The 24,981-nt window shown below is 53.7% G+C and overlaps 1 protein-coding gene across 14 annotated transcripts in view; it reads left to right on the top strand.

Moving 5' to 3' along the window:
• MICAL3 (microtubule associated monooxygenase, calponin and LIM domain containing 3) overlaps positions 1-24,981 on the top strand; it is a 238,895-nt gene that overhangs the window by 206,957 nt on the left and 6,957 nt on the right. For 12 of the 14 annotated variants that reach the window (XM_003278329.3, XM_030815781.1, XM_030815782.1 and 9 more), the window contains 4 exons: positions 763-2,581; positions 3,104-3,198; positions 8,827-8,937; positions 10,986-11,079. In XM_003278329.3, the coding sequence (XP_003278377.2) occupies positions 763-2,581; positions 3,104-3,198; positions 8,827-8,937; positions 10,986-11,079 (2,119 nt within the window). Of the gene's footprint in view, positions 1-762; positions 2,582-3,103; positions 3,199-8,826; positions 8,938-10,985; positions 11,080-16,054; positions 16,106-24,981 lie in introns of those variants that run through there. The other 2 variants (XM_030815786.1, XR_004030947.1) reach the window with 2 other exon arrangements.

The following is a 24,981-nucleotide window of genomic DNA, read 5'->3' as shown; positions in this document are numbered from 1 at the left end:
GGCTCACTGCAAGCTCCACCTCCCAGGTTCACGCCATTCTTCTGCCTCAGCCTCCCGAGTAGCTGGGACTATAGGCACCCACCACCACACCTGGCTAATTTTGTTTTTGTATTTTTAGTAGAGATGGGGTTTCACCGTGTTAGCCAGGATGATCTCGATCTCCTGACCTCGTGATCTGCCCACCTCGGCCTCCCAAAGTGCTGGGATTACAGGCATGAGCCACTGCGCTCAGCCGTCTATGAAATGGGGAGGCTTTGTTTGAGACTCTTGGATGGGGTGATATAAGGGCTGGTGCAGGAATCTCTGCACATCTTTGAGCTTCCTGGGGAGGACAATTTGATCATAATGCACCGTGATAAATAGCTATGGTAAGTCTTCTTACAGTCCTGGCCCCTCTGTATGTACATCAGGGATCTTGGCGCTCTGGGGCCTCCTGGAGGGTGAGAACTGCATTCATGCATGTTCTTTTGGCCAGTGTTCCTGTGAGTGGACAAAGAATATAGGATGTATTTGAGATGAACCAAATCCTGAAAACCCAGTTTGTCTAAACTAAGCAGAGTGGTTCTAAGGTTCTAAACACTGAACACCTGGAGCAGACAGTGGAAAGGGTTCTCCTGGAGCTGTTCTAATAACAGCTGGAAGGACGGGGAAGTCCTGCAGCAGGCGCAGGTGCAGGCACTTTGAGTGAGAAAGCTCCCCGAGGGTGCTGCTGGCCGTGAAAGCCCGCACTTTCTCAGCGGCTTCTGTCTTCCTTCCCTGTAGGGCCCCCAACTCCCACCTGTCCCTGCCGCCACCCAGGAGAAATCACTGGAGGAGCGCCTTTTCCCTGAGCCTTTGCTCCCCAAAGAGAAGCCCAAAGCTGATGCCCCCTTGGATCTGAAAGCTGTGCACTCTCCCATCCGATCTCAGCCAGTGGCCCTGCCAGAAGCTAGGACTCCTGTCTCACCAGGGAGCCCGCAGCCCCGGCCACCCGTGGCAGCCTCCACGCCCCCACCCAGCCCACTCCCCATCTGCTCCCAGCCCCAGCCTTCCACCGAGGCCACTGTCCCGTCCCCTACCCAGTCCCCCATACGCTTCCAGCCTGCCCCGGCCAAAACATCCACCCCACTGGCCCCTCTCCCTGTCCAAAGCCAAAGTGACACCAAGGACAGGCTGGGCAGCCCCCTTGCTGTGGACGAGGCCCTCAGACGGAGCGACCTGGTGGAGGAGTTCTGGATGAAGAGTGCGGAGATCCGCCGCAGTCTCGGGCTCACACCTGTGGACCGCAGCAAGGGGCCCGAGCCCAGCTTCCCCACGCCTGCCTTCAGGCCAGTGTCCCTCAAATCCTATTCCGTTGAAAAGTCCCCCCAGGATGAGGGACTCCCCCTTCTCAAGCCTCTGTCCGTCCCCAAAAGGCTGGGCCTGCCAAAGCCGGAGGGCGAGCCGTTGTCCCTGCCCCCCCCCCGGGCCCCGTCCGACAGAGAGCTACGCAGCGCCCAGGAGGAGCACAGGGAGCTGGCCAGCAGCTCTGGCCTGGGCCTGCACGGGAGCTCCTCCAACATGAAGACACTGGGCAGCCAGAGCTTCAACACCTCGGACTCCGCCATGCTCACGCCCCCCTCCAGCCCGCCTCCGCCACCGCCCCCGGGCGAGGAGCCCGCCAGTTTGCGGAGGAAGCTCAGGGAGGCCGAGCCTAACGCCTCAGTGGTCCCGCCGCCCTTGCCCGTCACCTGGATGCGGCCCCCCCGGGAGCCTGCTCAGCCCGCCAGAGAGGAGGTGCGGAAGTCTTTTGTGGAGAGCGTGGAGGAGATCCCCTTCGCTGACGACGTGGAGGACACCTACGACGACAAGACTGAGGACTCAAGCCTGCAGGAGAAATTCTTCACGCCCCCGTCCTGCTGGCCGCGCCCCGAGAAGCCTCCCCACCCGCCCCTGGCCAAGGAGAACGGGAGGCTGCCTGCTCTGGAGGGGACGCTGCAGCCACAGAAGAGGGGGCTGCCCTTGGTCTCCGCGGAAGCCAAGGAGTTGGCCGAGGAGCGCATGCGAGCCAGGGAGAAGTCCGTGAAGAGCCAGGCGCTGCGGGATGCCATGGCCAGGCAGCTGAGCAGGATGCAGCAGATGGAGCTGGCCTCAGGCGCCCCCAGGCCCCGCAAGGTGTCCTCAGCACCCTCCCAGGGCAAGGAGCGCCGGCCCGACTCCCCCACACGCCCCACTCTCAGGGGCTCCGAGGAGCCCACCCTGAAGCATGAAGCCACCAGCGAGGAGGTCCTCTCCCCGCCGTCGGACTCGGGGGGCCCAGATGGCTCTTTCACTTCATCCGAGGGCTCCAGCGGGAAGAGCAAGAAAAGGTCGTCACTCTTCTCTCCACGCAGAAACAAGAAGGAGAAGAAGTCCAAAGGCGAGGGCCGGCCCCCGGAGAAGCCCAGCTCCAACCTCCCGGAGGAAGCCGCCACCAAACCCAAGTCCCTGTGGAAGTCCGTCTTCTCCGGGTACAAGAAGGACAAGAAGAAGAAGGCCGACGACAAGTCCTGCCCCAGCACCCCCTCCAGCGGGGCCACGGTGGACTCCGGCAAGCACAGGGCGCTTCCCGTCGTAAGGGCAGGTGCGTCAGCAGCCGGGTCCGCATGCAGGCGGAGCGGGAGGGGTGCGGGAGGGGTTCGGGTCACTGGGGCTCTCAGGATCCACACTCACACGCTGCTCCCTGAGGGTTCTCAGGAGCCGTGCTGACCTGGAGAACGGACCGAACCATGGGTTCACAGGGCATAGCCAGCTTAGTAACAGAATTCTCAAAGCCAGCTTGAAACCGGACCAGGAAGACTGGAGGTTTGTGCCCTTCCTAAAGTCAGACGACCCGGAGGGGTCACTCATGCACAGGGCAGAGGGCAGTGCTACCAGGAGGGGCTGGGCAGGCCCAGGTGCCACCCGCTTGGCGTCAGCTCTGCCCTGCCCAGGCAAAGGTTGGTGTCCCAGCTCCTGGCTCCCCAGGATGGGGGATGGATCCCTTAAACTAAAATGAATCCAGCCCCCCACCCGGCCTCCTCGGCTGTACATGGGAGCGTAGAAGCGGGAGAGAGCCGCGCCTGCTGTCTGGCGCCATCCTCACGTGGCCTCCCTCTCTCCACAGAGCTGCAGCTCCGGCGCCAGCTGAGCTTCTCCGAGGACTCAGACCTCTCCAGTGACGATGTCCTTGAGAAGTCCTCACAGAAGTCCCGGCGAGAGGTGGGTAGTCAGGCAGAGGGGCTTCACAGGGCCTGGGGCCCTGTCTGTTCACTATTGGGCTTTGGTAGGGTAGAGGAGAGGGAAAGCAAACCTGAAGCCAGGGATGGACAGCTAGTGGCGCAGAGCCAGCTGACTGCTGACCCAGCCCTATGCACTGAGGCGGTCATGCTGGGCTTTCTACATGGGAGCTGGGGCCATTGGCATCCACAGCAAGGGCTCCTGATTTCTTGTCAAGAAGAGAAGACTGGAGCCATTCCTGCGTCACGCTCCCCTTCCCTGGAGGAGGCAGCCTGGCATTGTCTGCTTCTTCATAGGTGATCCCGCAGGGAGCAGCCCGCCAGCCCCAGGGCCTTGAGAACACTGCGCAGTCCAGGGCTGCTGGCAGGAGCTGGGACCTCAGGCACTGAGCATTGTGCCTGGTCCTGCCCGTTTGGTGGGTTTGATAGTTAGGGAGGGTTTGTCGTCTTAAAGGACTGGTCCGGGAACTGACCTGCAGGGCTGCTAGGTCTGACTCAGCCCCTGACTTTCCAGAGCCCACGACTTTGGGTGGATCCAGTGAAGGGGGAGGGAGAGGAATCAGCACACTCTAACAGGCACCTGTCAGCCTACAGGGTGGGCGGAGCTCTGCGGAGCATCACGTCACCCCACCTCCACTGTCCAGCCCTGGGGCTTGTGCTCTTCCTCCTTGCTGGGGGCAGCCCGGCTGTCTCCTGCTTCCTGCCTCCCTTTTGCGTGAAAAGCTTCCCCAGAATGTAGCATGCCTTCATTGCAAGGCTTCTGGGGCTTGGACTTGAGTCTGCCCTCTCCTGCCATCCAATAGCCCAGTCAGGGTGGGCCACGGTGCGCCTGAGCCCGTCATGTGCCCATTCGGTGAAGATGGCTCCTGCAGCCTGACCCAGTTCCTCTTTAAATAACTCAGCAAACCGGATGCTTTATTTCTTATCCCCTCCATGGTGCATTCGTTTCCCTTGGCCTTTCCAGCTCATTGGCCCCTCTCCTAGAAGACTCTAGAGAGCCAGGCCTCTCCTCCTGCTCCACCCTCTACAGAGCCAGGCTTCCATGTGCCCCAGCCAGGCCAGCAACTGAGTTAGGGTTGGGATCTGCACCTTCTCAGGGACCAGGAGAGTGTGCTTTCGTCAAGGCTCCCTGTCAAGCTTTCCCAGTTGCACTGGGGCTGAGCTGAGAATTCCCCTGGGTTTCTATGTGGGTCCCTAAACACATCCCAATACTGGTGACGGGTGCTGCTTTAGGGGATCAGCAAAGAATGGGGAATGTGGTCCCAAGGTCACTGCCTCAGTGGTGACAGTGTGGACATTCAACCTATTGTGTCAGCTTGGCCACCCACCTCCCTCACGTTGCTGTGGTGGGCAGTGTGCCCACTGCTTCTCCATCTGTGAAGCACCTACTGCCTGGGTTGGCTGTGCCAAGGCTGGTACTTGGTGAGCCTCCCCAGGGCCCAGCAGATACGAGGAGCAAGGGAGGAACAGGAACAGGACCCCAGGAACAAGCCATGGACACCAATCATAGAACCCTAGAGCCAGAGGGTGGCCTCTAAGGCCTCACGCTCCAGGGGCACCCACAGAGGCAAAGCCATTTGCTAGAGGTCACATACGGAATACTAAAGCCAAAGCCAAGCCTGGGGGACAGACAGGCTAGTGGATAGCCGACCTAGAGGACGGCTGAGGACCGAGGAGATGGTCGAGCTAGGGGATGGATGACCTAGGGGACGGCCAACCTAGGAGACAGATGACACGGGAGACAGCCGAGCCACAGGCAGCCGACCTGACTTCCGCATGGTGTGGAGTCAGCTTGAGCGAGAGCTGGGTACTGTGCCTTTTCAAGACACGGATGCTAAAGAGGAAAACAAACCAAACAAAAACAGCCATAAAGGACATTTTGGGAACAATTAAAGAAATTCAGCTGAGGACTGGATGATAGTATAAATGTGTAATATTATCAAATTGTTAAGTTCCTTGCAAGTGATAAAGGCACTGTTGATGTACTTTTATGTAGGAAAGTTATATAGGAAAACGTCTGAGTTCTTAGGAAGTCCATCCTAAAATGTTTAGGGATGGAGCATCGTGGTGTCTACCAATGATTCATTACAAAAGGTCATATAAAAGATGACATATAGATGAAGCATGTGGCAAAATGGTAACCTTTGGCAGACATGGGTGAGAGGCATCTGGATGTTCCTTGTCTTCCTCTTTCAACTTTCCTGTGGGCTTAAGTCTTTCAAAATAAGTGTGGGGAACAGGGGCTCTGAAGTGAGGATGGGGTTTGACCTGCCTCGGAAGGAGGAAGCCACTTCTGCCAGACCAGGATCCCGGAGCCACTCCAGCAGCACAGACGCCTCCTCCCGCCTCACAGCATCTGTGAAACAAGAGCCTGGGTTTTGTTTTGTTAGAAACTTTTAAACCAGTCAAAATACTTATTTTTTATTTAAAATGTTTATTATAGAAAACTTAGGATAATTCAGACTTTTAAAAAGTCACCTGTAGCCCGAACTACAAGAGAGCACTTGCGTTTACCTCTTTTCTAATTGCTCCCATTTGACTTTAAATACAAGCAACACAGCTGCCTCTTGAGCCCTGCGGCCCACCAGGGTGTGGCCTGGGCACCCTGCCACCCCGCATCCAGATTCACAGCAGAACGTCAGCTCCTGTGGCTGGCCACCACCTCAGGCACACAGGGACAGGTGGTGACTTCACCCCTCCCAGCCCGGAAAACGGGTAGATTGTGGGAAGGCAGCCACTGCCCCCCATTACTGTTGACATCAGCCATAGGTGAAGATGTTAATGCTGTTCCTTAGGGTGTGGTCCATAGTTCCTGTGGGCTTTTTGCAAGCCGCTTCGGGAAATCATCTGTCTCTCTCTTTTTCTGAACCGGCTTGTTCTCATAACAACATTCTCTTGTTCTGATGTGTGGGAGAGGTGGGTCCACCTGAGGCAGGCGGGACACAGGTGCTCAAAGTCGAAGGAGGCAAATTTATTCTTCCCTCGCCTACAGGCTTGGGAAGCACAGCTCTGCACAAGGCCACCCCACAGATGGGATGAACAGAGCAGCAAGGAGCGCAGCTGGGGTTGCAGCTGGCCTGGAACTCTCAGGACTTCCCTGTCTTGTGTGCCACCACACACCCTGGTTTCCTTAGTGCCTTTCAGCCGTTTAATATGGCTGGTGAGACCACAAGAGCAGATGTGACTCACCGTGACCCTCAGAGCGGCTCTGCGCAAGGTGTGATGGAATGAGAAGAGGCTCCTGCTGCTGTCTGACGTGCTTTTGGTGAACAGCAGTTACTGATGCTAGTTCAATTCCCTTTACCGGGCACAATCAAGAAATGGCAGCTGGGTGGCACACAGGGACACTGCCAGCGGAGGGCCTTTCGGGAGAGATGGTCGGTTTCCTTTCTAGTTTTGCTGCGTCTGTCTGTCTCTGAGAGCAGGACCCCCTTTCCTCCCGCCCCCCACTTCCACTCCCCCGGAGCATTCAGCAGGAAGAAGTGGGTTGAATTTCCACAAGCACATGGTCACTTGAGAAAAGCATCTAGAATCACATATTTTAATGGCTGTAACTTTACACAAGGGACACTGAGATGAGGCGAGTTTTGGGGGTGGCGAGGAACAAGCTGTTTCTTCCCAGTAAAAGAGTGAACCCCGGCCGTATTCAAAACCGGGTCCACTCAGACGCCGCCACTAGGATCTTCACACCCAGATTCCTACCTAGGCAGTACTGTGTGACTTTGTGAAAAATAATCTCGTGTTTTAAGTCTTGTGTGTTTGTTTTCAACTTCTAACTTATTTTGCTCCATATTTCTGTGTTCTTAATTTTTAATTTGTTAATCATTATTATTATTACTATTCTGTTTTGTTTTCTGATGCCATCCGCTTAAAAGTCGATTTATGTACCACACGCCTTGGCATTCAGGAGATCATGTGCATCAAAGGTAGTGTCTCGTTCCCGTCAGCTGGTCACCATTGCATGCATGTCTGTGATTAACCACCCGGCGCCGGCCCTGGCCCTCCAGCCACATCCTCACTAACTGTGTTTGTGCGTGCATGGGGCTGTGGCACACACTGGCAGCAGTACTTCCGTTAGCCATGTCTTGAGCGGGAAGGATGAGACACCTGCTCCTCACCGGCTGGAGTGCATGTGGTCATTTTGCTCCAGGTTCCTCGGGTTGGGACAGAGCTGCCACTGTGGGGCTGGGCACCCCAGAGAGGGGCAGTTCAGCAGCCCTCAGCTCTGATCAGCAAGGTGTAGCACTGAAACACCACTGATGACCCTTAGGGACTGCCTGTTCAGGGGACCCTCTGTCATTTGAGCTCTTCGAGTGAAGGTTATGAGTATAGACCCCAAGTCATGTTTGTCTTCTTTGAAGTCTATGAAAGTTTTCTTGTTGTCCAGGTATGGTGGCTCACACCTGTAATCCCAGCATTTTGGGAGGCTGAAATGGGAGAATCACTTAAGCCCAGGAGTTTAAGACCAGCTTGGGCAATATAACGAGATCCTGTCTCTACAAAAAAAAATTGTTTTAATTGTCCAGGCGAGGTGGCACACGCCTATAGTCCTGACTACTCGGGAGGCCGAGGCAGGAGGATCACTTGAGTCCAAGAGTTTGAAGCTGCAGTGAGCCATGATCGCATCATTGCACCCCAGCCTGGGTAACAATGAGACCCTCTCTCAAAAAAAATCTTTCATATAGTCTCCTTGTTTCATTTTCTTAGAGGCAATAAAGAGGGTCTTATGAATAAAGGCAAATCCCTAACCTTTGCCCCTCTGGTTGCCCACGGTTTGTTCAAAGCATCTGATGCTCCCTTGAGCCCTTGGCACCCACGTAGGCAGGGGGCTGTGGCTGTCCAGTCCGTGGACTTGCACTGGATTGAGCCATTGCCTCCTCTGTTCTCGATGGCACTAGGCGCAACAGCCCTGGCCAGGCCACAACCTCTCTTCTTCCCAGCGGCCAGCGGCTGCCTCTGCAGACCCCAGAGTCGGTCCAGGTTCACCTCCACAATTCCTTCTTCAGACTGTACTTGACTTAAAGAGAAACATCCCTGTTCTCTCTACTTGGGTGTCATTTCTTGGAAGACTGTCATGGATACTGCTCTTCTGAAGAAAGTGGCCTTTGATACCAAACAGGAAAATAAAAGGATCCCGATTTCTCTCTTTGCTTCCCCTGTAAGCCTCCTAGAAGCAGGAGGCTTGGTGAAACAGCCTACCAATGTTTTTACTCCCACAAAGTTTTAAAAAGACCAGACATCCTTATTTGGGAAGCAGGTGATCTCAATGATAAAGGAGTGTGTGTCCCTTTATTGTTTTAACTGCCTAACAGTCGGTCCCCACTCAGCCTCCTATCCCTGTGCAGAGGTGGGGAAATGTCTCACTCTGTGGATCTTAGGTGTGCCCGTGGCACTGAGGGCTGCTGCAGGCTGGGGACTCTGCAGACCTCATGCCTTCTGCCTATCAGCACCCCCGTCCTGCTAGCACTGTACAGAGGACAGCTTGTCCTGTCTGCCCGAGTACCAGCTCCGACATGGGGGACAGACCTCTTCAGGCCCCTGCTGGCTGCTGCCCACCCCTGTCCCAGGCCTCCGTGCACCTGACTGAGGAAATTTCTCTTGTTCTCTCCAGCCAAGAACCTACACAGAGGAGGAACTGAATGCCAAGCTGACCCGGCGTGTGCAAAAGGCAGCTCGGAGACAGGCCAAGCAGGAGGAGCTTAAGCGGCTGCATCGAGCCCAGGTAAAACCATGGAGGATGGGACCAGGGCACATGCGTGGGAGGGTTGGGCAGCATCTCCCTATCCACCCAGCTGCTCCCTGCCACACAAGCACAGTGCAGAGCAGAGCAGAGGTACACGGGCCTCCCTGCCATCCAGGTCACCTTTGGCTTGTGCAGCCACAGAGGCCCTGCCTTGGTGGAGCTGTCAGTCAAAAGGGAAGAGCAGGCTGGGCGCAGTGGCTCAATGCCTGTAATCCCAGCACTTTGGGAGGCTGAGGCAGGCAGATCACTTGAGGTCAGGAGTTCAAGACCAGCCTGGCCAACATGGCAAAACCCCGTCTCTACTAAAAAAACAAAAATTAGCCGGGTGTGGTGGCTCATGCCTATAATCCCAGCACTTTGGGAGGCCAAGGCGGGCGGATCACAACGTCAGGAGATCGAGACCGTCCTGGCTAACACGGTGAAACCCCGTCTCTACTAAAAATACAAAAAGTTAGGCATGGTGGCAGGCGCCTGTAGTCCCAGCTACTTGGGAGGCTGAGGCAGGAGAATGGTGTGAACCCAGCAGGTGGAGCTTGCAGTGAGCCAAGATTGTGCCACTGCACTCCAGCCTAGGCGACACAGAGAGACTGTGTCTCAAAAAAAAATAAATTAGCCAGGCATGCTGGCGGGCCCCTGTAATCCCAGCTACTTGGGAGGCTGAGGCACGAGAATCGCTGGAACCCGGGAGGTGGAGATTTCAGTGAGCCTAGATTGCACCATTGCACTCCAGCCTGGGCGAGAGGGCGAGCCTCCATCTCTTTTTTCTTTTTTTTTTTTGAGACGGAGTTTTGCTCTGCCGCCCAGGCTGGAGTGCAGTGGCGCAGTCGCGGCTCACTGCAAGCCCCGCCTCCTGGGTTCACGCCATTCTCCTGCCTCAGCCTCTCCGAGTAGCTGGGACTACAGGCGCCCGCCACCACGCCCGGCTAATTTTTTTTTTTTGTATTTTTAGTAGAGACGGGGTTTCACCGTGGTCTCGATCTCCTGACCTCGTGATCCGCCCGCCTCGGCCTCCCAAAGTGCTGGGATTACAAGCGTGAGCCACCGCGCCCAGCCACCTCCATCTCATTAAAAAAAAAAAAAAAGGGGGAAGAGCCCTGCATTGAGTTTCCCGAATCCTTTGTTGTAGAATAATCATTGTAAGTCACCTCATTCAATTGTGAGGACTGTCACCAGGAGTCCATTTGTGGCCCCTCAGCCTCTGATAGGCCTGGGATTTTTGTGGGAAGAGGTCAGAGGTCAGAGCTCTCCTCCCATTCTCCAGCTTGTCTTCAGGCTGCACAGACCCTGAATCTAGAAGACCATTGTAGAATTTTTTTTTTTTTTTTTTTTTTTTGAGACGGAGTCTCACTCCGTGGCCAGGCTGGACACGCAGTGGCACTGAGCTCACTGCAACCTCTGCCTCCCTGGTTCAAGCAATTCTCCTGCCTCAGCCTCCCGAGTAGCTGGGATTACAGGCCTGTGCCACCACACCCAGCTAATTTTTGTATTTTTAGTAGAGATGGGGTTTCACCATGTTAGCCAGGATGGTCTCGATCTCTTGACCTTGTGATCTGCCCACCTCGGCCTCCCAAAGTGTTGGGATTACAAGGATGAGCCACCGCACCCCTGGCCTTCTCTTTTAAATTTTTATCGTAAAGATGGGATTTCCACCGCACTCTTCAGGAACCCCCTCCAGCACTCTAGCAGTCTTGCCCTGAGAACAGTCCGAGATTCTGGTACTCAGGCCCCTCCTGCCACAGTTTACATCCACTTCCTGTCTCTGCAACACTCCTAGGAGGGTGGTCACTACTTGAGTCACGTCCACACGCTTTGATGCTGACTAGCAAGGCCCGGAGCCTAGCGTCTACACAAGCTAGGTGGTTCGGGTGCAGGTGGTCTCCACACCACACCCTGAGCGCACCGCCCACAGACTAGAGCCCTTTCCAGAGCGGCAACTCCTTTGTTTCCCCTCACGTGGGTGTGGAGTTGTGTGTCCTCCTGAAGCGGGGCTGGAGAGCCAGGTGCTCAGGCTGTGCTGTCTGTCATAGATCATCCAGCGGCAGCTGCAGCAGGTGGAGGAGAGGCAGCGGCGGCTGGAGGAAAGGGGCGTGGCTGTGGAGAAGGCGCTCCGGGGCGAAGCAGGTACTGCCAGGCTCCCTCCTAAGCTCTGCTCCTGGAGGAAGCCCTCCCTCCCTCCCGCCGTGGTAGGCTAGTTTTGCTTCACCTCACCTGGAATTCAGCTCATTTTCCAGCAGGATTTTCTGGGGCCCTTCATCCCTGAGATTTGGGGCTTCCTGTTAAGCAAAAGAAAATACCCGTCTGAGACAGCCCCAGGCCCATCCTGCTCCGCAGCCCCTCTGGGCTGCCGTTTCCCATAGAGCAAAACTCCGTCCCAGGCATGCTGATGGCGAGCGCTGGCTCTTCCCCTCCTTCCCACCCCGCCATTTACTCTAGGAGGGAATAACTGGGAGTGAGGGAGATTGAACCGCAAGGAACCATCACAGAACTGCACTGAGCAGGTCCCCAGCCTGCATCCCACAGACCCCCTCCTGTCGTTAGTTCCCTGGGACCCTCCTGCCCACAGAGCCCTCAACACCGCTGGTGGGGGAGTATGTGGCCACCCTCAGCACACACAGATTTCCAGAGGGCACCCAGGCCCTGTGTCCACTGAACGCTGGTCACTTAGGGCAGGGCTGGAGAGGCTCGGGGCATGTGACTAGCCGACGTGGAGCAGACACCAGGGAGTGGCTGGCAGGGCCCTGTGCTCATGACTGCTGCTCCTGGCAAGGAAGCCCTGGAGAGTGTGGTGCGCTCATTCCTGCCATTCCACCCAGGGAAGCTGAGCGGCCGCGCTCAGCATAGTTGGGCACAGAGAATGCAAGGGAGTGCCTGAGGCGTCTCTGGCCCCACGGCCCAGGAAGTCCTGTTGGTTCAGGACCTTGAAGCTGCAGGACCAGCCCCGGGGGTGCAGTGGCCACTCTGCCTTCTCAAACATCCACAAATCTTCGTCTAGTCTCTGGATGGGGAAACTTCCATCTCTTTATAGCCTGCAGGTTCAGCGTTCAAATTGTGAGCTGGGGATGAAGAAAAGGAGTGTCCTCTTACTTCCTCACTCTAGTGTGGCAGAGGGGAGCAGGGTGCCTCTGCTGACAGGCAGGCTGTCTGTGAAACGGAAGAACTGGGAGGAGGCGGCCAGGAGCAGGGCCAGCTGCTGCCATCTGATCTTGCTCAAAGACTGACCCATGGGCTCATGGGAAGTGCCTGGTGTGAAGATGAATTCCTATGGCCCGTAGGACTGAAGTTTGTGTGGTGGGGAGTGAGGGAGTCCAGAATGGAAGTAGGTCTCCTTTCCCAGGCCCTTTAAGGCCTGGAAATTGCAGCTTATCGGTCTACTCAGTGATGACCTTCAGGCAAAGAGATGGGATGGGGAGAAAGGTGAGGATGTGGATGTTCTTGGTTTGGGCTCACCTGATGCTGTTAATGCATGAAGTCCAGGCTACCAAAGGAAATGCAAAAACTTGAAGCACTTAGCATCCAATAGGCTGAGACGACTGGGATGTGTTACTGTGAGACAAGCACAGCAAGGAGATGTGGGTTCACCTAAGAAGGTCCAAGGTTTCCCAGCGAACCTGCGGTGCCTCTGCCCCCCTGCCCTGCTCTGCGCGCTCTGATTTGGCCTCCTCAGTTAAGCCTGAGCCCAGATGGAGTTGGCCCCAGCCCACCTGTGCCCGACTGCGTCCGGGCATCTGGGGCCCTGCCCTTGTGCCGTTTCTCTTCTTGCAGAAGATACCAGGAGAGAGCCTAGGCTCATCTTCATTCCTTCTTGCCCTTCTCCACAAATCACTTCCGCCAAGATGGAAAGCAGTGGATAGATCTCAACACACAGACACAATAACCACATTTCGTGGTTTAAGCCCTTCAGGAAGAAGACAGCGCCCTGCCCTCCTTACTCACGAGGTTGAGGTGGTGGTGCCATCAAGGTTGGTGGTTTCCGTAAAGCACTTGAGCGCCCGTGGCCTCTGTGAAGTCTGAGTGTAAAACAATGCTTCGATGCCCCTGTCACAGGCCCTGTTATTCAAGCTTCTGCCAAAGGGCCGGAAAATAATATACCATAGAAGATTGGCGTAGGATTTTGCCAGAATTATTTCTTCCAGTCGTTAGATAATCACATTTCCTCAAACATATACAACCCGAATGCCATCTAAGTCAGTGGTTTTCAAACTTGTTTTTTTAGCAGCAGAACCCTTTTTACAAGATTATAAGTTCAAGTTTAAAATCAAAAAGAATTACTCTAAAATGTTAATAATTAACACAGATTTGAAAATACAGGTTATAGCAGAGAGTCGTGGACATGACCGAGCCCCAGCATCCAGCCAGTACACACAAGAACTGTAGCTGCTAAAAGTGACAACAGGGTTTTTTTGTTTGGTTGGTTTTTGGTTTTTTTAACAGCTTACTTGGAAATCTCAGGATATCTGCAGTTTAAATGATGTAGACACTAGAAGTTTAAAATGAGGCAAGAGCTTTTTTTTTTTTTTTCACGGTTGGATCATAGCAAATCTAACAGCAGTTCCTGTTCCTCAAGACAAACAAGTCTCAAACAAGAGGCTCCCAAACAAAGTAAACAAAAACCCAGCTATGCTGTAAGACCGCAGCAAAATGTGTTACCCACCTACATAAAGGGACTCGCTGACAGGCGCGCATGCTGTCACTGAGCTGTAGCTCTCCTGGACAGACCCTGAACGGTGGCAGGTGAGCACTATGCCACAGGCCAGAATTTAAATAAATAAATGAATAAAACGTCCTCTTCACTAACACATTTCAGGGAGTTCAGCCACTTACACACAGAGAGAGGCAGAAACTTGATCCTGAGGGCCCCACAAAATCAAGCTCACCTGGCAGCACAAATTATTGGGTTGATGGGCTCCAGTGTGTAAAAAGTTGACATATAAAACATTTGGGCTGGGCACGGTGACTCACGCCTGTAATCCCAACACTTTGGGAGGCCGAGGTGGGCGGATCACCTGAGGCCGGGAGTTTGAGACCAGCCTGACCAACATGGAGAAACCCCGTCTCTACTAAAAATACAAAAAATCAGCCTGGCGTGGTGGTCCATGCCTGTAATCCCAGCTACTCGGGAGGCTGAGGCAGGAGAATCGCTTGATCCCGGGAGGCGGAGGTTGCAGGGAGCAGAGATCACGCCATTGCAGTCCAACCTGGGCAATAAGAGCGAAACTCTGTCTTAAAAACATTTAAAGGTGGTGTGTCTTATTTTAATAAGGGCTCTTAAAAGAGCTACAAGTAGTTGTACATCAGGTATTTGGGAGACCCCTTGGAATGCCTTTGGAAGAACCTTAGGGTTCCACAGAAGCTTGAAAACCACTGTCCTAGTGCAAACTCCTTCCTTTAGATGAGTCTTCAGCAGATATATCTATCCAAAGATGTTTCTGTTCTGTTTTTCAAGATGGGCCCTAGTAGCTCTGTTGGGATATTTCGTTGTGATGCATTTGAGGAACTCTCCGGAATTTTCAGGAATTATGGTTCCTACCATAAGAATATAAGAATTTCCAAATATGTTCCTTCTTTTATGTGACTACATCCCTTCCAAGGCTGGTCTCCCGTCGCAGTTCCCCGTGGCCCTGCCCCTCCTTGGCCGATGCCATCTCTGAAGCCCAGGTGTGCGTGCTGCTGCTGCTTTCTCTCCTGCTTCTGCGTCCCGTTCCTCTCCTTAGTCTTGTGGCACCTGGCTGAGCCCTGAAGAAGGCAGTGGCAGCTGGGCATGATAATAATCTGGAGTCTTCTCATCATGGCAGTCCGCCCTTCCCTGGGGACTGTAGTAAACTGGCTGGAACCTGCCATCATCTCACTTGGTGGTCTCCAGCTTCCATCACCGTCTGAGGGCGTCAGACTTTGTTAGCCAAGCTGCCTTTCCAGAGAAGGGCTCTGGCATGGACCTGCCATCCCGTTCTCCGTTTGTCTAAGGTATGACAACGTATGGCCAGGCTGCAAGGATTAGCTTCAGCACCTTTGATCCTAGGGCCAGGCCACGACTTAGGTAATTTCCAGTCCTGGGGCACCTGGGAAGCCTTTTTGTTACAAAACCACTGGCTCAGCCTTGAGCATGCGTTGAAAAGCTGGGGCAGGACCGCATTCTACTACTGTCTGCTGTGTCACTCTCAAGGGGAAGCCCTCAGGTGGGACCGGAGGCTGTGAGGATCTGCATTCAGAATGCGGGTTTGGAGAGAGGGCAACACCATGGTGGCCGAGTGCCATGCTCTGTGTGTCTTTATGATTCTGGGGAGATGAGGACTGCCCGCTCAAGCCCAGCCTCTCAGCAGCGCCCCGTCTGCATCTCAGGCGTGGAAATTACATAGCGCTCTTGGCCAGACAGCTGTGGAACTACCAGGCTAGGAGTGCCCTGGGCCGGCAGACCTCCAGGAGCCTTCGGCCAAGTGCCTGGGGGAAGAACTCTGCATAATCTCTGCTCGTTTCCTGTTTTTAAGAAGGCCAACTGAATTTGGAGGCCTAAGCCTCGAAACAGGATCCCCTTCCTCTCAAACCCATTTGGCAAAAGTGGGTCTGCAAGGCATTTGATAGAGTCCGCAGTGGGGTCGTGGGAATTCCTGGGAGAGCACTGGCTGCGTGAAACCTAAGGATTTCAGAGCTTCTGTAGGACGTTTGCCTCCTGCCTCCAGCCCCTCAGCCTGGGGCTTCCAGTATCAGCAACTGACACGCAGGCAGCCCCGCTCTGTTAACTCTTAGTTAGAGAAGGTTCAGTCCCACGGGCAGGAGTTCCCAGCAAAGCCAAGGCCTCTGTCCTGGCTGATCCCTGGCGTACGCAGGATCGTGTTGATAGTGACTGTTGACTCCCCACAGTGGGTTTTAGTTACTGCCCTCCTCCCACAGCCACGCAGTATGCAGATACGGCATGTGTGGACATGCGGTATGTGATGCACTTAGGCACGCATGCTTTCCAGCCGTTCCTCTGCCGCCTCGCTGTGTCTGTTTCTTACGCTCCATATCATTGACTGCTCCATATCATATCATTGATTGGGTATGGGGGGACAGGAGGGTTACCTGATGGAATAACTCTCTCTTCACCAATTCCTTGTTGTAGACTATTGGGGAGAGTCTTATTACAGTGACCTCATCGACTTGCATCTGGGTGGTATGTATGGCAGCGCCTGTGCTGACACTAACCCCGCTGACACCCTTTCTCCACCCACGCTTCCCAGTCCCTGCTCACAAAAACAAGGAGAAATCAATCCAATAACCAAATGGCAAAAGCACAGACCCTTTTCCAGCTCAAAACAGAGCAGCGTGCTGATCTCCCCACTGCCCACGTGTGCTCCAGAGGAAGATCTGAGCTTGCTTTTGCTGCCTGGGGTCGTTTTAATTTTTTATAATAAAAGTTTGCCCACCCGACTCCACCGGCCTTGCATCTGCATCCTGGTCCCCTAAATACACACACTCCAACACAGCTTTTGCCCTGAATCTCATCCCTCACTGTAGGCATCATATCTGCTAGGGAGCTCACTGCCTGCCACACTTACGCAAAGAAGCAAACATGCCAAGATCTCAGGCCGACCGTTTTCACCGGGGTGTGCTCTCATTTCTCTAGAAGAGCTGAGTGCGAGGGAAAGGCTTCTCTGTAGTGATTTCTACCCAGAGTCACCAAACTCAAAGCCAGGTTGACAGGTGCCCATAACAACGCCCCTCCCTCCTTGCTCTGTCCTGGGACTCATTTTGTACTTCTTTTCAGTGAAGACAGGAAAAGCTCAAGGCCATGGTTCTCAAAAGTGTGGTCCCTGGACCAGCAGCACCATCACCTAGGAGCCTGTTAGGAAGGCACAGCCTTAGGCCCTGCCCCAGACCTGCAGAATCAGAAACTCCGGGGTGAGCCCTGGTTATCTGCTGTAACAGACCTTCCAGTGGGTTCTGATGCCCTCTAGAGCAGGAGAACCACTAGCTTAGAGGTTGCAGTATGTTTGGCATCTTGCCATTTGTATTAGTTCAGAGGAATGGCTGACCCCCGTGTCTCATTTCTAAGCTTTGGGCAGCTTTTCTCCTGGGCAGCTGCCATTCTGTCGAGGGGAATCCTGGGGACTCTGGCTCCTCCTCCCTGTCCCTGTGTCCTTGATCTGGCAGTCTACCCACTTCATCTCCCCGTGGAGGCTCCATGCCTAGAGGTGGTCTTCAAACAGAAGAATGTCAAAGATAATTGTCTCATGTTTTACCCTGACCCCATTCCTTTAAGAGGGTCACTTCTTGGCCCATTCATTTAAAAACCAATGTCATAGTTCTGTGATTCCACCTATCAGACAGTGCCACATCCAAGGCGGGGCTCTCACCTCCCTGGGAAGAAAGACTGTTGCTGTCTGTGCTTCCTGTGTTCTCCAATCCCGCACTCCCACGGACCCACCCCCTCGGAAACTCCCTCGGTGTCCCAGGGCTTCTGGTGTGTTCAGGGACCTCCACACTCAACGGCCACTGGTGCTGCAGAAGGGCCGGTGCTTACATTCCAATTAACAGACCCTTTTCCCATCTAATGCCTCTTGCCTCCTCCTAACACCACCTTGCGAGTGTTCATGTCCATGCTAAGCGAATTCCACTGTGTGAAAAACTTCACACCTGTTATCCCAGCAATTTGGGAGGCCAAGGCAGGTGTATCATTTGAGCCCAGGAGTTTGAAACTAGCCTGGGCAAGTTGGTGAAACCCCGTCTCTATAAAGAAATTTTTAAAATTAGCTGGGCATGGTGGCACATGCCTGTAGTTCCAGCTACTAGGGAGGCTAAGGTGGGAGGATCACATGAGCCCAGGAGTTTGAGGCTGCAGTGAGCTGTGATCGCACCACTGCACTCCAGTCTGGGCAACAAAGCAAAACCCTGTCTCTTTAAAAAAAAAAAAAAAAAAATCGTTTACATTCAGAATCTCCTGGAAGGGGCTGTCAGAACGCATTTCTTTAGGACTGTATCCACCCTTCCCTCCCAGTTCAAGATGCCATTAACACACACATCGCATCTCCTGCTTTCTTTGTTTTTTGTTTTTTTGTTGTTGTTGTTGATTGTTTGTTTTTTTGAGACGGAGTCTCGCTCTGTCGCCCAGGCTGGAGTGCAGTGGCGCGATCTCAGCTCACCGCAAGCTCCGCTTCCCGGGTTCAAGTGATTCTCCTGCCTCAGCCTCCCGAGTAGCAGGGATTACGGGCGCCTACCACCCCACCCGGCTAATTTTTGTATTTTTAGTAGAGACGAGGTTTCACCATGTTGGCCAGGCTGGTCTCCAACTCCTGACCTCAGGTGATCCGCCCATCTCGGCCTCCCAAAGTGCTGGGATTACAGGCGTGAGCCACTGTGCCCGGCCCACATCTCCTGCTTTCTTTACCCCCCTTGCTAGAGTGAGAAGAGGTAGTGAGCTGCTTTCTCCTCTGGGTTCCCAGACTCCAGCTACTAGCTTTTTGAATTTAGAATTCCAGCAAGTTCCAGGGGGAAATGAAATAAATAGAAAAAGGAAACTCAGGGTGCCTTGTGAATCACATAGTGCCCCACCACTGACACTCATAACCCTTTGAAGCCATGTGGGCTCATCAGCTCATCACTTCCCCTTTCCCAGACCGTTAGGCTGCGTAAATTCAAGACTTCTCGGGTTCTGCTCACCACGTGGGGGCTGCTGCTTGAAGGGGACATTCCCCTCTGCGGGGAGTCTCTTGTGGACTTCAGGCCCTGCTCTCGCCACACCCATGAGGATGACGGCAATGCCCGAATTAGGTTTCTTTTCTGTTTCTGCTGTTGTTACATTCTTGGAGCACTTGGTAATATTCGTTAATTGGAGGGAAAATCACCCTTTTGAGATCTGGAGCCTCATGTAAAACCTGGTTGCCCCTCTGTGCCTGTACCCCCAAAAGGCCACCCTGAAGCCCCATTTCTGTGCCATAGCACCTGTCTCATTTCTCCCATGGGCAGAGCAAAGCTCCAAGTAGCCCTCGGAGCATTGGGAATGCCACCTCCTGCCCAGAGGGGCCGACTCCTATCCCTGCCCTGTGCTCTGTGTGTCACGCTCCAGGCTCTTTCAGTGGCTCTCAGTGAACTACCTAAAGGCTCTGAAAGTCTCTTTTTTCAGCCACAGAGTATAAAGAATGAAGATTTCCCTTCCTCACATAGCTGGACTTTGTGGTTTCCAAAGAAATCATTAAAAAGACTCAAAACAACCCTTGGGCCAGAGAGGAAGGGTCCCCAGGTGGCCACTCCCCTTCTGTCTTCTTCCCTGGGACCCGGAACAGGCTCAGCCCAGCCTGCTTTATTGCACTAGAACAGACAGATGACTGGAAATCTAGAAGAAAACCACATTTCTTCTAAAACGGATTGAAAATGCACACACATAATTTCTAGTTTTCAGGGACCTCATCTCTTGATTTATATGTCTCAAAGGAAATTTAAAGAACACGAAAGGTTTAGAAATGTAACATGAAGGACTGGAGGGTGGCCTCTTGCTGTTGTGAGATGGAGGTGCAGGGACGCCGGCCCCTGCCCTTCTGAGCAGCTGTCTTCCTGTTCTCTCTGCTTCTCTGGGTTTCATGTTGATAGATTCTTGGTTTGCCTGACCAGTCCACCGTCAGCTCGGTTCTGCTTTGCTTAGGAACTTTGGAACCTGCGAGGTTTCCCAAAGCGTGTGTGTGTGTGTGTGTGTGTGTGTGTGTTTTAGATTGTAATTCTTACATGTATTTGTTTGGTTTCTTGCCTTCACTTTTCCTCCCAACCTGGAGCTTTATCTCTGCACTAAGTCTGTGTAGCACCAGGTGTCTCCCAGCCCTACTATGTGTATGCTAGACTGGGCCTGCCGGACCAGCCTCACCCTGTCATGACAGCTGCTTGCATGTCTGCAGTATTGCACACCAGCCAGCTGGGACCCCTGTCAGGGCCATGGTGTTTGTCATCGCCCGAGGTTTTAGACTGGACCTCAGCCTTGCAGTGCCAAGGCTGCGCCAGGCCAGGAGCATGGCATTGGTGGTGCCCACCAAATAGGCTTCCTGGGTTGGGGACTCAGAATAGCCGAGTGCCTTCTTAGTCAGCAACACATTTGGTCAGTCTTCCCTCACACTTCCCAGGCTGCATAACCTGAGCAAGGCAGAGCGGAAAATCTACAGTGGCCCCACTCCGTAAACCTGAACTGCCAAGGAATTCCAGCCCTGAGCACTTTGCTTCGTGAAAGTTTTTGAGACAGGGTCTGGCTCTGTCACCCAGGCTGGAACCCACCCAGTGGCGCCATCTCCACTCACTGCAACCCCCACCTCCCGGGTTCAAGCAATTCTCCTGTCTCAGCCTCCTGAGTAGCTGGGACTACAGGCGTGCGCCACCACACCCAGCTAATTTTGTGTTTTTAGTAGAGACGGGGTTTCACCATGTTGGCCAGCCTGGTCTTGAACTCCAGACCTTAAGTGATCCACCTGTCTCGGCATCCCAAATGCTGGGATTACAGGTGTGAGCCACCACACGTGACTGCTTTCTGAAAGTTTAATCCAATCAGTTGGGCATAGCCATGACAGGTAATGCCCCTGGTGTTTCCCAGGAAAAGGTGACAAAAGCTCTTTGGTGTCTGTGACAGGAGTTTGATAAAAAGGCATTGCTCTGGCTGGGCGCAGTGGCTCACTCCTGTAATCCCAGCACTTTGGGAGGCCAAGACGGGTGGATCACAAGGTCAGGAGATCGAGACCATCCTGGCTAACATGGTGAAACCCCATCTCTACTAAAAATACAAAAAATTAGCCGGGCGTGGTGGCAGGCGCCTGTAGTCCCAGTTACTCGGGAGGCTGAAGCAGGAGAATGGCATGAACCTGGGAGGCGGAGCTTGCAGTGAGCCGAGATCGAGCCACTGCACTCCAGCCTGGGCCACAGAGTGAGACTCCATCTCAAAAAAAAAAAAAAAAAAAAAAAGGCATTGCTCCAACACTATTTATCATTATAATATTTATGTTATTATTTATAGTGGTACTATATTTAGCAGTAAATATAGTGGCATTATCGCCAAAACAAGAGAAATGAGAGTCCAGAGAGTCCACCCTGGTAAGCTAAGGGCTGCACATGGCTGCCCAGAGAGGCGGGAAAGTGGAGCCTCGAAATATGCCTGAGAAATAAGCGAGCCTCTTTCCTGTCCCCGACGCCTTGGAGTGTGATCCTCAGAGACCAAAGGGAACTGAAAACCAAAAATGATCTCTATCTATGCAGGATGTTCCAAAAGTGTGGCTGAAAGGGGAAGACGTTAACCTTGGGGCTCTACAGAGTTTCTGTGCGTGCAACACACAACAGCGTATCAGAAGGGAGGGTGTGGGGCCAGCCTCCACCTCTTGAAAGGCTGGTGTTCTAAAACGCTTGCAAGCTGATTCTTTGGAATTCTGTATTTTCACGTGGAAATACAGTTGTAAATGATGGCTCAGCTCATAAAAAGCCCATTTTCCTCATTACATCTCTGTGTGTGGTACTAGTCTGGTGACACTCCAGGACCTACCCCGTCTTCCCTGGGGAAATGCAACATTCCAGGGTGGGGCCTCTGGGCTCTAGAAGTCTCCCTCGTTGGCCCTCTTTTGGTCTGCTGGACACTGCTTTAGGGACCTCCCCAGCTCTGTGGGGATGATGCCTTTGTCCAGCCAGGGGTAGCTGGGAGCCTGTCTAGTGGGCAGAGATGGATACTGAGATGGGGCAGGTCCCTGGGGCCAGTTGTTCAGCAGCCTTGGAGAACGGCCCACTGACTTGCCTGCCCACTGTGGCTGTGCTCACCTCTGCTTCCTCTGCTATGGCTGCCATGTGGTTAGCATTGGTGGCTGGCGCATTTGGGGTGCTCGGTAAACATTTCTGGTATAAATTATTAGTCTCCCACATTGTCCTTACCACAAGCCATGATTCATCTATGACATTGCTGTTTTTGATATCAGCATCAATGTAGAAGCCAGTGGGTTAAATAGAACCAGGCAGAATTGAATGATTGAGTCGGAAATGCAGAGCATCAAGCCAGCACCCACCACCACACAGATTGTCACTGGTGGTTGTCGGGCTGTGAACAGAGTTGGGCCTTTGTCTTGGCCCCTCTGGGCTATTATTACTTATTTGTTTATTTTTTAGAGATAGGGTCTCACTCATCCAGGCTGGAGTGCAGTGGTGCAGTCACGGCTCTCTGCAGCCTTGACCTCCCGAGCTCAAGCAGCCCTCCCACCGTAGCCTCCTGAGTAGCTGGGACTATAAATACTCATGCTACTACACCCAGCTAATGGTTGTAGAGACGGGGTCTCACTGCATTGCCCAGGCTGGTCTCGAACTCCTGGGCTCAGCAGTCCTCTCACCCTGGCCTCCCGACGTGCTGGGATCACAGGTGTGAGCCCCGTACCTCCGAGCTTTCTGACCGTACCCTCACTAATCCTTGTGAGCTGGGCACTCAAGCCTCTGCCCCCGGTCTCAGGGCTACGGCTCTTGGATTTTGAGTACCAGAAGGACTAAGGTAGGCCCTGCCTGCCTTCCAGATGACCATCTAGGTTCAGTGTGTGGGCTCGTCTGCTTGTTTTTCCAGCTGCCCATGTGTCTTCTTGATGCAGTGTGCCAAGGTGAAGAGTCTTGGTTGGAGAGAAGGTGGGAATATAGAAGGACAAGTACAGAGAAAGGGACCTGCCCTACAGCTGGCCACTCTTTCCCCCACCCTGTCCGCCGTTCTACCCCACACTGGGTCCTGGGCCCATGAGAGGCAGGGCCTGGAGTGAGGTGCTGAGGTGTGCTAAGGGCCAGGTGGTAGTGTAGGGGGTACCCCGACTTAGGAAGGCCAAGCCTGGATTCAGGTCCTGCCTTCACTGTCTCCCAGGTACAGACAAAACAAACTCTACTTACCCTCTCAGGGCCTCTTCAGAAGATGGGGCAGGAAGGGACATCGGGCCTCCCTTCCAGGTGTGGCATTCTGATCAGGCTCTGTGGGACTGCTCTTCCTTGAGCTGCCTGAGATGCCAGCATTTGTTAGATTTGCCTAGAGCCTGTGTTGAAGAGGGCAAGCTCTGAGTTCAGAGTGGGCAAGAAGATTTGGCTTCTTTTGCAGGCTCTGCCACACTTAACTCCTTTGAGCCTCAGAACCCTCATTTGAATTTGCCCATCCTGGCAGCCACACCTGGCCGGTGTGAGGATCACGTGGGTGGTGCATGCAAGGGCGCTCTGAAGCCGGAGAGTGCCGTCCATGCCCATCTCACGCACTGCTCTGGACAGGCCTCACTCCCTGGTGGTGTACTGTTGCTTTTTGAAATCTGGTGACAGGCACTGCCTGCCCGCCAGGTGTCAAGCAAGTGGCACTAAAGAGCCACCCCTGGGTCACACGTCCAAAGGAAGTGCTGCTTCAGAGGGAAAGATGGAGCAGATGTGCCCCCGAGTGTTGGGGACGCAGCAGAGTGCTCCAGGGAGGAGGGGTCCTCTGACCAGGACCCGCTCACTGCTTGGGAGCTCAGGAGGGGGGGCCGGCGCCCAGGGCACACAGGAGTGCTTTGAGAAGTGGTAAATTATAGCACCTGTTAGCAACAGATGGAAACTCGTTACCCTGACATTGAGAAAAACCAAAAAACTTCCATTTGCCAAAAGCTTGACAGCATCTTTGTTCTTAGAACCAGTGAACCAAATCTTCTATTTCTTACATCCCCCTAAAAGGCAAAGCATTTACTATAAGCCCCCCACCCCCGCCCCACGTATGCTCAGTCAGGTTCCAGCCGGGTGGGACTCCCCGTGTTTGATCGGTTTTTCCCTTCCACTTCTTCTTTTGAAAATTGTATTGATTGGGCATTTTTTCTGATTTTATAAAAGTAGCCTCGCTCGTTGTGGAAGTGGTGGAGCGTACAGGGAAGTCCGAAGGTAGTGGCCCCGCAGTGCAGCGCGGACTCGCCGGTCGCTCACACGTGCTTCCGCCTCTTGCTAGGAGAAAGCCTTATTGGTTTCTTTAAATGCTTGCTTTACCTGATGCTCCCTTTTTCTAATTTCACTTCCTAATTTCTGTTCCCAGTATTCTGTTATATTGTTCTCTGTATTGGGAAGGGCGTATGAGGATGTGGCCTACATAAAAACAGCTGAAAGCTGTATTTTGTGCTGTCCAGAAAGCAGAAGCACGTGTTGTAATTATTACCCATGCAGGCGCCTGCCTCTTCCTTTTGGATATGTTTTGGTTGTGTATCACATGGGCGCTGTTCCGCTCCACAACGTGGCCTATTCACCTGTGACACCAGTCCCAGGAGGTGGCAGGGACTGTTCACTGACATATTTGATGGGATTCATGCAGGTGTTCCAAGCCTCAACACAGACTACACTTTGAAGCCGAGGTTGACCATAGGTCGGCTGTAAGGCAGAGTGTATTGTTGAGGAAAGAAATCCTCCCTCGTACCCATGCATTCGGCCGGCTGTGCCGTGTGTGCTTAGCACAGTGGGTACAGTCAGCATTTCACACGCGTGCACACTGTCCCTGGCTTTGGTTTTGAAGTTGTACCCAATAGCAGATTCAGTGTGCCCAAGGTACTAGGCACCACACTGGAAGGGTTCAAAGACAGAAAACACCTGTATTCATGCAGCTGCACCGCTGAGCGGCCTCTCAGCCAGCCGTTTGTCTTGTTGGCCTTCTGTTGAGTAAAACAAGGCCATTTCTTCAACCCTGTTCTCTCTGTAAACCACACACTGCCCTCCCTGCGGGCCGAGGCCCCGTGTCTTCCTGGGCTCTGTTGTCCCTGTGTGTGCTCTGTGGTTCTGTGATGGTCCCTTGCCAAACTCCTCTCCCTCGTCCTTGAGTAGCCATCAGACCCCAGATCTAGAATTGTCTCTCTGCACACTGTCTCTCGATGCCCCGTCAGCACTCCTCCCAGCATCGTTCCTGTCAGTTTTGGCGTGTCCTGTCAGCTCACCCCTTTGGTCTCACAATCCAGAGTGTGACAGCCCCCAGCTGCAGTGTGGGGTCCCTGCACAGCCATAGAAGGGCCAGAAGGAAAAGGGGGTGGTTGGCTCTCCCCGTTCCTGGGGGAGAGAGGGGACAGTGACACAGACGGGTGGAAG

Source organism: Nomascus leucogenys, chromosome 7b (assembly GCF_006542625.1).
Source record: "Nomascus leucogenys isolate Asia chromosome 7b, Asia_NLE_v1, whole genome shotgun sequence".
NCBI classification, from domain to species: domain Eukaryota; kingdom Metazoa; phylum Chordata; class Mammalia; order Primates; family Hylobatidae; genus Nomascus; species Nomascus leucogenys.
Note: the sequence above shows the minus strand (reverse complement) of the source record. Positions and strands in the feature narration are given on the sequence as shown.